Source organism: Drosophila elegans, unplaced genomic scaffold (assembly GCF_018152505.1).
Source record: "Drosophila elegans isolate 14027-0461.03 unplaced genomic scaffold, ASM1815250v1 contig_183, whole genome shotgun sequence".
NCBI lineage: Eukaryota > Metazoa > Arthropoda > Insecta > Diptera > Drosophilidae > Drosophila > Drosophila elegans.
This window is the reverse complement of record NW_024545550.1, coordinates 4,573,190-4,585,140: the sequence shown is the minus strand read 5'-3', so window position 1 is coordinate 4,585,140 and position 11,951 is coordinate 4,573,190. Positions and strand designations below refer to the sequence as shown.

Genomic DNA, 11,951 nt, shown 5'->3' with positions numbered 1-11,951 from the left:
AAAATCAGAAATTCTTTTGAGCAAGTGTGTCATGAAATTGCCATTCGTTTCTGCTCTATATACCTGGGCAGATAAAACATATTTTCCAAAAATATCTACCGACGTGATTGTTCATACATATAAACACACAAATTGGTAAGTAATCCAGCCAGATTAAATCGTAATTCATTGGACCCCACACCTCTCGCTCCATTAGGTTTGTTCTCCAGCAAATTTTTCAAGCTAAATATGTCACTGTGGTCGCAGCTGAAGCCACTGGAGTGGTGCAAGTCGGTCTACAGGGACTATCAGTCGTGGTCATTCGTCAAGTGTTCCCTGGCCTTTTGCGTCGGAGTGCTCCTGGTGCGAAGCCTCGACGGCAAATTGCCAGACAGCAGTTTGGTTCCAGATATTAAGGCCTAGAACTCGTCGAAAGAAGGATCACAATGATGGTCATCGCAGCAAATTGATGCCGAAAAATGAAATCAAAAAGACTGAACAGGAATACACAATCACTTGAAGACCGTTAAACTTTATTTGTTGCATAAAATCAATATAAAATATATAATGTTTAAAGGTTTGAGTTATTTTTTTGACTTATTTAAGTAAAAATTTTATCCAATGCTATAAAATTAAACTGAATTTAACTGAATTCAAATAACTTTATCTTAAGTATATATATTATAAAACCAAACTTTCGATTGGTATGCCGCAATCTGTGTTCATGTGTCCAATGCTTAGACATCATCTTCAGTCGGCTTTTTGACTTTCATTTGGTTTATAACTTCACTCCTTGCGGACCAATCAAAAACTCAGTTGTCAGCTTTCGGCAAAAAGCAAATCTGATATTAACCATTTTCCGGATGCCATATTTACAGTGACGCCTTGCTGAAAATGTCCACTTTAAGGGGATGTCATCGGGCTGTCATTTTGCCTTGAGTAAAAAACCATGTGTGAGGCCTGAGGCATCCCGAAGCAAGATGATTCCCCAAATGATACATCCCCCCATCCTGCTCAGAGATTACAATCGGAAAATGCGCATAAGGTTTTACATTCTGGCCGTCGTCGTTGGCATTAGTTTGAGATATGTGCCGGCAATGCCCTCCAGCCCCGCGGCAAAGAAAATAAAATTAGGAGGCGCTTTTTGCCATAAACATAAAAATTGTTCCTGCATTTTCCCGCAAAGCAGCATCCAGGCAGGCGGACCCTTCTTAGCCCGCAGCGATGCCTTGGCATCATAATTTCGAAATGACAGGTAATTTGGAAGCAGCAACAGGAACGGGAAGTGGAAGTGGAAGTGCCACCTGAATATCTGGGACAGGGCGAGCGTATGAAGTGCGAGTACCAAATGGGAAAATGATGCGGGTTTATTAAGTATCGTTACTCAAGAGGAAAACCAGCCCAGATACCCCGAACCAAATCCCTCGCAACAAATTTATGATGCGCCGTTTCCAAAACAAGTATACGAAAAAAAAATGCAGAAAAAATGTATATTGTTAATGTACTTATAGTGGTGGTACTACTACCTTAACTTGCTTTCCTTTCCTCAGCTTGCAAACACCCAGTGATTTAAGCTTGGAAAAAACGCTGCCGCACATGAACATGCAACTAATGAGCTGAGTTATTTGCAACGGGGGTGCTGGGTTCCTGGAACACGCTACGTCCCGTCCGGGTGGTTTAAACTCTAATTGAAATTTAGATAGCTGCTACGTGCGCCAGCCGGAAAATCATCGCCAGGTGACAAGGCAGGTGATGAGTTAAACAGCCGGAATGGCGAAATGCGTGGGGAAATTGGCCTCGAAATTCCAAAGGATCAAATCCAACACCAGAAATGTTTTCAGGACTAGAAGCTCGGGGATTCGGGAATGCAATTTAGATAAAGGCTTGCAATTTATCGCATACTATGTACTAAATTATAAATGTTAGTAAACCTAATATGTAGCTAATTTAAGGATTACAATTGTGCGATGTTAGTAGTAGATTTCAATGCTTATGCACACCATCACACCATCACAATATCAAATATTTTTAAATATTTGTTATAAATTGTACCTCTTAATAAAAATGAACAAATAAAATTTCTTATTTTAGGACAAGGAAGTACATAGTATTTGACACTAATTTTGAAAGTGCAAGTTAATTGTCAAAAAGCCACTTCACCATTTTACATATGTTCATTTTTTAATTATTTTTCTATGGCAGTTATTTCAGTTACTCAGTTATTAATTTGCATATATAAGTATTTAAAATATGCTATAAATATCAATGGGAATGATGGCTTTCTTAACTTTATCTTTATCTAAATTTCCTGTGTGCCATTCGAAAATAACCTGCCAGTTAAACTTCTGTTTAATGCAACCGCAATTGATTTTATTTCCCAGGAAGATTGGCAAAGACGCGGGATTATATCAGTGGATTCAAGAGTCTGTAGCAAGTATCTTTCATCACAGCAGCCATATTTCATTATAGAGAGCCTTGCAGCTCGTTTAACATTCGGCTATTAAAAATGGCGCCATTGATGCGAATATTTATTGTAGCCGGGCTTTTTCATAATGTTGGATTATCTAGGCACATGTCTTGCCAGGATTTATGTGCCAGGAACCGCACACAAGAGGGAAGCAGAAGACGAAGGCCAAGAGTCAGCTTTAAGCCGTAAGGAAATTGAAATCTTAAGCTTTATTGTTTCACTGGCCCCTCTTTTTTTTCCGCTTTGCCATTCAGCATGGCAACTGTGGGGTTTTGGGCCGCGCGACGCATGCAAAGTGTAGCAGGAAAGTGAATAAAACTGCAGCAAAAGCAATTTTCATAAATATTTAATGGATAATGGCGAAAATAAGCGCAAGGAGCATGACACAGCGGCATGATGAGGGGGCAGGGAAATGGCCGGCTATCTGGCTCTACATCTGTCTGCTTTTCCCCCACCAATTTTTCGCCCCACCTCCGTTGTCGATATATTGTTATGTTTGTGTAGATATATGTTCGGCTCTCACACAGCCACTCCACTCCGCCGTATTGATATGTCAGCATAACATATGTGGGTGTGCGAATCTCAGCTTTTAGTTTCGACCCAAGGACCACTGATTCTCATTACAATAACGAAAAAGAACAAAAACGAAATGGAAGTCGGAGTTTCGACATAGGACTTACCTATTATTTAAGTAATATCCCCAATATTTTGTTATTTTAAGGTTTTAAATTCAAGGCGTAAAAGTAGGCAATGAAAATTACACCTTTAACAGCTTAGTCCTTTAGAGATGTTTATGAAATTTTGATTTGATTCCATCTTAATTTTTCTTAACAACATGATTATGATTTTTTTTACAATTTTTTCAAATAAAAATTTTGAGATATTTAATATTTGCATGCTAATGAGAAAATAATACTTACTCTAGTACATTGAAAAAAAGAAATGAAAATAATGTTCTAATAAATGAAAGTGAAATCAAGAATAAGTATAATTGTTAAACTAAATACTATAACCTCTATACTTTTTAGTTTCATTTCCTACCAAAGAGTCTAAAAATGTAATCTTAACCACAAAAGTTTTATTTTGATACGTTTTTATTGGTATTAATTTAATACTCACCTTTTTGAGAAATGTTTCATACCCAATAGTTTAAAGATCATATAACAATAACTTAGTTTCTATGACAAAAGGGTGTATTTATGTATCCTCAAGTTTAATAAAATGTTAGTTGCAAAGATCCGAACAACAAAACCACAACTTTATTAAAACATTAGTTGCAAAAATCCAAAACTCAAACCGAACAGCACCTTCCTATCGCCTTCCAATTACAGCCCATGAAAAGCCGGGAAAATGAGGGTAAAATTCACGCGAAATGGAACAGCCAGCGAACGGCGAGTCCGTCCATTCTCTTTATCCTGCTGCTTACTGCTGTTCCTCGTCCTGAAGTCCCGGTGTCCCCGAGTCCTGGAGTCCGTGAGTCCTTCAAGTGTGCCCATTACAGACGGCAGAAATCATAACAATAAAAGTGTGACAGGGCGGAAAGGGCAGGGGCGGATGGGGAAAAGCGAAAGGCGGCTGTTGGGCGCTGTTTGGGGCCGAAAGCTCCCCTCACTTAATCGATGATGATGAATAATTGATTCGCTGCGATGCGCCCAAGCATGGAAATGAAAATGTCGGTGCATTGCGGGGAGCGGCTTTCTGCTTCTGTTTCTGTTTCTGTTTAAGTTTCGGTTTCAGTCCTTCGCTTTTTGCCCGTGTGTGTATGTGTGTGTGTGTGTGTGTGTGCCTGTGCGCGTTGTGTTCTTCTGTGTGTAACGAATGGCAAATTTCAGGAAGCGGAAATGGCAATTGCAAGCGATGGGAAAAGGCGGCAGAAAGACAACGGCTGAGGCAAATGTGAAGTTGTGCGCTAAATGAAATGCCAACACAGCAACACGGCCGTACAAAGCGGAAATAGCAAATGCGAATGACGCTGGATTGTTGGACGGTTGGCTGGGCCAAAACGGGGTTTTTTTTTAGGTGGCTTGGGGTGGTAAACGGATGGGCAGACAGGTGCCAAGGTAGACAATTCGCCGGTATTTAAATTTCATTTCATTTTCAGTGCTGTTTAAACGCGTCAGGAAGCAAATATAAGGAAATGTATAGCGGTGAGCGATAAACAGATTCACCCATCAAATGTTGCCATGATATGATTTAATTCAATAATGAGGTGAAAAATCATAGGTAATTAAATTCCGAATCGGACCTGGGTAATTATGTTAATTAAATAACATATTCTTACGCAAGTAAAGTTCAGTCGCTATAATAATTTGCATTCCTCTAGCAGTCTTTAATTATGACACACACAAAAAAAAAAGGTCATCGATATAAATTTATAATAAAATAAATAAAATTTTTAAGTTTAATTTCAAACTTATAAACAAGTTTCGAAATACATTTTCGTTTCAATTTGTCAAATTGTCCTTTTCCTTTTCAATTTTCCTCGCCTTTTGCCTTTGAATTTTGTTTTATTTTTTTTTACACTAATATTCTCAAGGAATTTTCAGTTTTATATAAACAAACCAAATATCGAATGCATTTTAAATTGAAAATAAACTTTATCCCAATGAAAAATGAAGCCAAAAGTGAGAAGCCAATTTAATCAAGTTTTGTTATTTTCTCTATCTTTCCGAATTAAGTTATATTTTCTAGCCAGCCTTTATCACTTGACACGTCGCCATCATTTTGAAGGATTTATTCTTTTCTCTCGGGCTATTTACAAATATAATCGAATAGAATATTTAAATGCTTGGCAGGACGAGAATCGCCAGAAATTCGCTGGCAAAACTGGACGAATCAAAACCAAATGCAGTGCCTGCGGCTTTTGCGACTGTTGGCTGCCTGTCAGCCTGGCACAAAATTAGATTTAAATATTTTGGCATTTTCCATCAATTTTCATATAATGCGGTCTGCCCTCTCTACCTCTTTTGCATGAGATGCAGGTCCTGTTGCATGGAGGAATGCTGATAGTGAGTGCGATTCGGCAGTGCCAAGTCATTCCAGCCCACTTCCATTGCCCTCCCTTCACACACACACACACACTCATGCATGGATTGAAAGACAGGCACACAGCCACACATGCTCAATCATTTATGCAGCAATCAGTGCTGACGTCTTTTCCACACGTACGATTACCGGCATAGAGAATCGGGCCCTACTCTCGGTTATGTGGAGCATATTGGGAATCGAAATTGAGTGCGGGTTAACAATGAGGCAGCTGAGATTGCGCCAGCTCCTCTTGAACCTCTGTTCATGGTGAATTTCATGAATTTAAATCAATGCGACCCGCTGTTCAAAGATACCTGAAAAGTACGAAAAGTAAGTATGGGCATTATAAATATTTAAGTGCGTCAAATGAGAATGAAACATAGAGATACTGCTATTCGATTAGCTGACATATACTTTGCTGATAAAAAATATATAAATTATTTGTTATTATTTTTAAGATTTTGCTATAATTAACGATTATATAAACTAGTTTGTTGTTTTAAAAACTTAAATTTTACACAAATCCGCACAACTCCCCGCTAGATTAAAACTTTATATTTAACCACAAGCTCATAAACACGGGAAACTACAAAAAGAATCACTTTTCGCATCACCCGCAGTGCGAAAGTGCAAAAAAACCGATTGGATGATTTGAAGGTTGAAATCAAATTAAGTCAAGTGAATAAATTGACTTTTAGTGCATATCAAATTCGCAAAAAGCGCACCCAAATAAAAATGAAATGAAAAAAATGCGTTGAACAAATAATTTGAAAGCGAATCCATAGAAACTCATCGCTTGCTGGCAGCGAAAGCTTATGGAACAGAGCGAAAAAGGCATTCAGATGTGACAAACTAAAAAAAATTTAAAAAAAAAAATAATACTGAAAGCAGAGAATTGAACGCAAAAACACAACCAGAAAGAGCAAGTCCTTATAGTCTTTAATGGTTAAAAGTTGTAACTTTAGAACTAAACAATAAAAAAGGAAAAGAAAGTAGGCAATGAAAATGTTGCTATAGGGAAGTAGTATTTAACGTTCGCAAAACTAAAACTTCTCTTGCCCTAAGCCACATTAAATATATTTCTTAAAATATACAGTAAAAATTGAATATTTGAAAAGATGAAAAGCGATGATTCAGTCGACTTCACAGAGTTGATTAGTTGCAAGAGCAGGTGCGAGGAACTAGCTCTGCCCAACGTGCAACACATCAAGGATATACGCGAGTTCATGTCCGATCCGGAAAACTTCAACGGCGACATCGATGACTTGACTGAGCGACTGACAGCTAAAGCAGAGCAATGCCATAATGTGCTTGAAATCTTAAAGGGCAGGCTGCACTTAAAAACGCTGGCTTTAAAACAAGTAAAGGAGGATATTTTACAATTAAGTTTGGAGGCCAAAAAACCTAGGGCAGACAATCGATTTGCGATGAATGGCGAGAAAGTAAGAATTCATTTTCTAGACGAAACGGAGGCCCATGAATACGAGGCACTCGAGGCTCTGGATCGTTACAGTATCAAGATGAGCTCCCTATTTTCCGAGATTCTAGCTTTAGACAGCGATGTGGACTGCGTGACCTATCTGGAGGGAGTTTCCCGTATCAACATTGACTATGTCAAGGATTGGTACAAAAGTGAGACTCAAGATAAAAAAGAAATGGGCGATGGACCCACAACAAACATTTAATACGCAAGAGAATAGTTTTAAAGATCTTTTAGCAAAAATTTCTATTAGTTTGTTCTATCAATTCATTGTTTTAAGCCATTCCCCGAAGAATAAACAGAAATTCAAGTTAACTATTAAATATAATGCATTTTTATATGGTATTTAGAAGGATCTTTAATGAGTTTAGCCTTAAAAATTCTTATTCACTTTTAAATCCTATCCTTGTGAAATCCTCCTCTGAGATTGGATTTTTCCTGCCTCCATCGTGTCCTTCCAACTCCTTTCCGTTTACCTGTCACTGCCAGCCCTGTGTCCGCTTCATCTTCATTCCCCGTCCATGAATAATCCGTGCGACACTTGCGTTTTATGGCTTTGTATAGTTAGGAGCTGTTAAAGGAGGTCCCTGTTCCCGGACAAGGCTTCTCCTCTTAGCCAGCGTTTAGCTGGACCTGGGGAGCAAAATCTGTAGCTGCACAGAGAGAAAAGGATTAGTTTATAGCCAGTTCGAGTGATTCTCGGGGAAAATGTTTGCCATTTAAAACACAATGTACTGTTTCTTAAAAATTCAAAAAGCGGCATATTGAAATATTTAATATTAATAATTATCTCATCTGGCAAGTAATTAAAAGTAATAAGAAAGTCATTTTAACAAATTTTTATTTATGAAGTAAAAATCTGTCATTCATTTAATATTTAAACGATCAAGACTTAAGCCAGTAATTCTTTATGTTACCTTGCTATGGGTATATGTTCAGCTAAACTTTATTATTTGCCTTCGTTCAACAAGTCTTATACTGGATCTTATGCTTTTACATTCTAATTTATTCAACATTTTAAAGTAGAAGTTCTAATGTTTATAACTGAAAATCCATACTTTTCTCAATGTGCCCAGCAAGTTGGCCAACGGAGCTGGAAGCCAACAACAGGTTGCGTGCCAGTGCAGTTTTTCATTGTGCAATGTCGGCGCTGATAGCGAGTGTAATTATTATGCTGGACTGCGGGTATGTATACTCCAGCTAAGAGGGGGGAAGGGGGTTTTGGGAAAGGACGAATGATTTTATTTCTGATCCTGGACACTCTTACTTGTTTCTCCCTTTTTCTGCTGTTGCTATTGCTGTTGCCATCCACTTTCAGACGCATAAACGCCGCTAGTTATGCAATAAATAAAATGCAATTGTTGCGCCAGAATGGCTAAAAACTAGTTTGGGAGTTCGGGGAGGGGGAGTGGCTTTTTGGCTCCGGACTTTGCCGCCATGTTTGTGAACAACTGCAAGATGGCGCCCCGCATCCGTTATAACTGAACATCCAATCCAGTGAACACTTTCGCTGCTTTTGTTGTTGGGCGTCTGCTACACTTCCGGTTGGAAAAGTTGTCGCGTTGGCTGCGAAAGGGGGGGGCGGGGGACTCCTTGTCTCTGGCTGCTGCTTTAATTTGACAAAATATCGCATTTAAGTACTGGCGAAATTTACGCTCCTCCAACAGCAGCATCAAGGCAAAAGGTCAAGGGATGGCATAAATAATGCAGCGAGAAACGAAAACGACAAAGTTGCGGACTTGAGCTAAACGTTTGCTGGCCAGCACTCACTTGGCCTGCATAGAAATTGCAGCTTATGGTTGCTAATTGAGTGTTCCGAGTCTGTGCAGGTGGCCTAATGTAGGTAATTAGTGCGGGCAACTTTGCCAAAAAGATTCCGGCACAAAGTTGCCACCGACGGGCTTTTGTCAATTGCATAACTTGTTGGCTTGGGCGAAGATATACGTAAGATTGGATAACAAAGGTTTAAATTTAGAATGTCTTTGGCAAGCTTAAATCATGTTGAATAATTCCTTAAGGAGGCTTAACGTAATTAAATATTTAAATCTATAAACCTGCAAAACAAATATTACAAGTAAAGACTCTTTACATTGACACTTAAATAGACATAGTTAAACGTACTATTCTGGCAAATTGTAAATGTCAAAGGGTATTTAGGGCACTCTGGAATATTCTGAGTATGGGATATCTCTCAGGCAACTAACATAAAAGCCTATACAAAGATATGCACTCTCAGCTAACTGAAATTTCATGTACATGCACTGCCATCTATTGAGTTTAAACTCGATTAAGGCTACGCACCAGCAGACCGGTATAATGCAGATGTTGGGGGAATATAGCTGTCCAGTTTATGGTCAATTTGAGAGCTGTCCGAGAGCATCTACCGGCAGGACTCTATGCTCCAGGACATGTGGCTGGGTGCTTTTGTCTGGCCAACGTGGACAACTTGCCACATGTGGCAAATTAACTTAAAATTAAGCAATTAATTTAATTAGGGCACGCCGTGTGCACAGTGCGGCCCCAAAGATTTGCCGCTCATGCAACAGTTGCAATTAAGCAGCCTTCGCACACAGATGCCTCCGCACAAACACCAACACAAACACAAACACAAACGCAATCACAGTCACACAAACACACAAACACACTCTCACTCAGGGAAAACAATGCTGTTTCAGCTGCGATTGCATTTTAAGCGCATGCGGAAATTACAAACTCAAATTGATAAAGCCAAACCGGTGCACATGTTGCTGGTGTGGCGCACATGCAGCAATAAAAACCGGGCTATACAAGGTGAAAAATTGGCTTACGCCTGGGACTCGGCAATGCCAAAGAAAATCGAGTGCCAGCACATATGCCATTCGAATGCAATGCATTTCTCCATTAAGCAATTAAATGCAATTCATCAACTGACATTCGCAATTCACACAAAAAAACAACAACGTATTAATAAGGGATGCGTATAAAAACTTTTATAAATTAAAATTTGTACTGACAGGCAACATTGAAAGGGTTTTAAAGTCAAACGGAAATTGCTTTCAATTAAGTGCAAATTTAAATGTAACTGCTTTTCAGTTAAAGTTTCAAGGTTTACTTCAGTGCGGCCGTATGTTGTGGAATATCATTGCCAACTAAAGGCGGAGGTAGTACAATACATTTTGCTTTTACATAAAGTTTTCAAATTATGTTGACGACATCACAACTAATTTTGTGCAGAATTACTATTTAAACTTTATGACTACTAACTTTATTAACTTCTACTAACTAACTTCAATTTGTTTGCTATGTTTTAAAAGTTATATCGGCATTATTTGCAAATAAAATATTTTTAGATTATAAAAATTCATAAAAAATATTTAATTTAGTCTTTGCAGATCTAAGGATAAATACATTTCAATAATTTGTGTAAAATACAATTTTAAATCAGCCGATTTAATAAAATATTGTAGTTAATTAAAATAAGTAAACTCTTGTCAATAAATTTGTTTTCAGTCAATTTATTTCACGCTTATGGCTAAGATCCAATTAGAGGCACTTAAACTCCATTTCTGTGTAAACTATATCGTTATTTATATGGTCAAGTCATCAAGCACTTTCTGCTCCATTAGCCGCTGCCAAAAAAGGGAAATTCATCCCCATCAGCATGCTGTACAGCTTTCTGCTATCAAAGAGAATGGAACAAAATAAAATGTCGAAAAGTGTTAGACGATTGGTAAGCGGCTTAGTGGTGATTCTATTTATTTTTGCTTACTAGATCGAGTCGGAGCACTTGCCCTGGGCATCGCGCACCTGATGATTTCGGCAGCGGGTGGGTTTCTTCGTTGCCGGCATCGAAGATCGTTGAACCTTCACCTTGAAAATGGGCGAGTTGTGTCCTTTGGGCGGCGTGTACTCAATGCTTTCGGGCAAAGTGGGCGGGGTAATTGCAGCAGTGGCGGTGGCAGCTGCAGCCATAATGGGTACATCCTTGGATCTGGCATGGAGATGAGGATGATGCAGTGGCTTGGCTGTGCCACCGATCGGCGTCTCCACGATCATCAGATTGTTAAGCCTGGATCTGGGCTTCGATAAACTGGCCGCGATGTCAGCCAAAAGATTGGAGCTAAAGCTGGTATTTAGATTTGCATCGCCGGCGGTGGATATGACTGCAGATGGAGATGCAGTGGAACTTGCCACTGGGGAAACTGTGGTGGCTGTGCTCTCTGGCGGTGCTGCCACCGATGTGGTGCTCGTTGTGGTGCTCGTTGTGGTGCTGGCCTCTGTGGTTAACTTGATCGGCTTGACGGTCAACGCACTGTCATCGTAGTAGTAATCCTCCTCATCGTTATATGTCTCCTAATTGAGAGATCCAAAGTTATTTTTAGCTTGCTGGCAACTCGTTAGCCTTAGCTGCATTTCGGTTAACTGGTTTGTGGGCCCACACACTCACCTCAGCCAGTCCATTCTGGCCCACCTCGATAATGGCCACATCCTTGATGCTCACATGGATGTTGAATCTGCCCGTCTGCCGCTGATCGAAGACCACTCGCCCTGAATCGGGCACATCGCTGGTTGCCGGCGTTTCAGCCTCGTCGATGGGCAGCGTTTGGACCAGGCCAAAAGCTAGCAGTGTGAGCGATACGAGCAGCATGTTCAAATTGAAACCAGTTCTAAGAAGGGCTCGAAAATAATCTTTGCTTCCAACACGAGTGTTCTTCTTGAAGGTGCGATCACAACTGCGTTGATCGTTGGGTTTGAAGGCCATACTTAAAGGCACAAATAAGCTGGCCAACACTGTGGAAAATTCTTTTGAAACCTACTACAACTATCACAATTTTATTATAAAACGGGCTAAGCAACTCAAAATTATTCATCAGAAAATAATATTTCCACACAAGTTCTACTTAAAATGTAATATAATTCTTATTTTAATTGTAATTTAATTGTACATTATAAAGAAATTACGAAATCAAACTTTACTGAAAAACAAACTCTTATAAACTTTAAAAATAACATCTTTAA

The 11,951-nt window shown here is 39.2% G+C and overlaps 3 protein-coding genes across 4 annotated transcripts; 2 read left to right on the top strand and 1 right to left on the bottom strand.

Moving 5' to 3' along the window:
- The first annotated feature begins 4 nt into the window (after positions 1-4).
- On the top strand, positions 5-555 carry LOC108143363. The gene is made up of 2 exons (XM_017267684.2): positions 5-135; positions 197-555. Exon 2 carries the CDS (start codon positions 229-231, stop codon positions 400-402), a length of 174 nt encoding a protein of 57 aa, XP_017123173.1. The 5' UTR covers positions 5-135; positions 197-228; the 3' UTR covers positions 403-555.
- Positions 556-6,506: 5,951 nt separating this feature from the next.
- On the top strand, positions 6,507-7,276 carry LOC108143357. Its single transcript, XM_017267679.2, has one exon. The coding sequence runs from the start codon at positions 6,592-6,594 to the stop codon at positions 7,156-7,158; it is 567 nt and encodes a 188-aa protein (XP_017123168.1). The 5' UTR covers positions 6,507-6,591; the 3' UTR covers positions 7,159-7,276.
- Positions 7,277-10,431: 3,155 nt separating this feature from the next.
- LOC108143350 (cell wall integrity and stress response component 3) lies at positions 10,432-11,653 on the bottom strand. 2 transcript variants are annotated; one of them, XM_017267671.2, is made up of 3 exons: positions 11,380-11,653; positions 10,702-11,285; positions 10,432-10,611 (listed from the first exon to the last, which is right to left on the bottom strand). In XM_017267671.2, the coding sequence occupies exons 1-3, from the start codon at positions 11,578-11,580 to the stop codon at positions 10,536-10,538; spliced, it is 861 nt and encodes a 286-aa protein (XP_017123160.1). In that variant the 5' UTR covers positions 11,581-11,653; the 3' UTR covers positions 10,432-10,535. The 2 variants fall into 2 exon arrangements, with proteins under 2 accessions (XP_017123160.1, XP_041563362.1); XM_041707428.1 differs by having other exon boundaries at positions 10,535-10,608.
- Between the last annotated feature and the right edge of the window lie 298 nt (positions 11,654-11,951).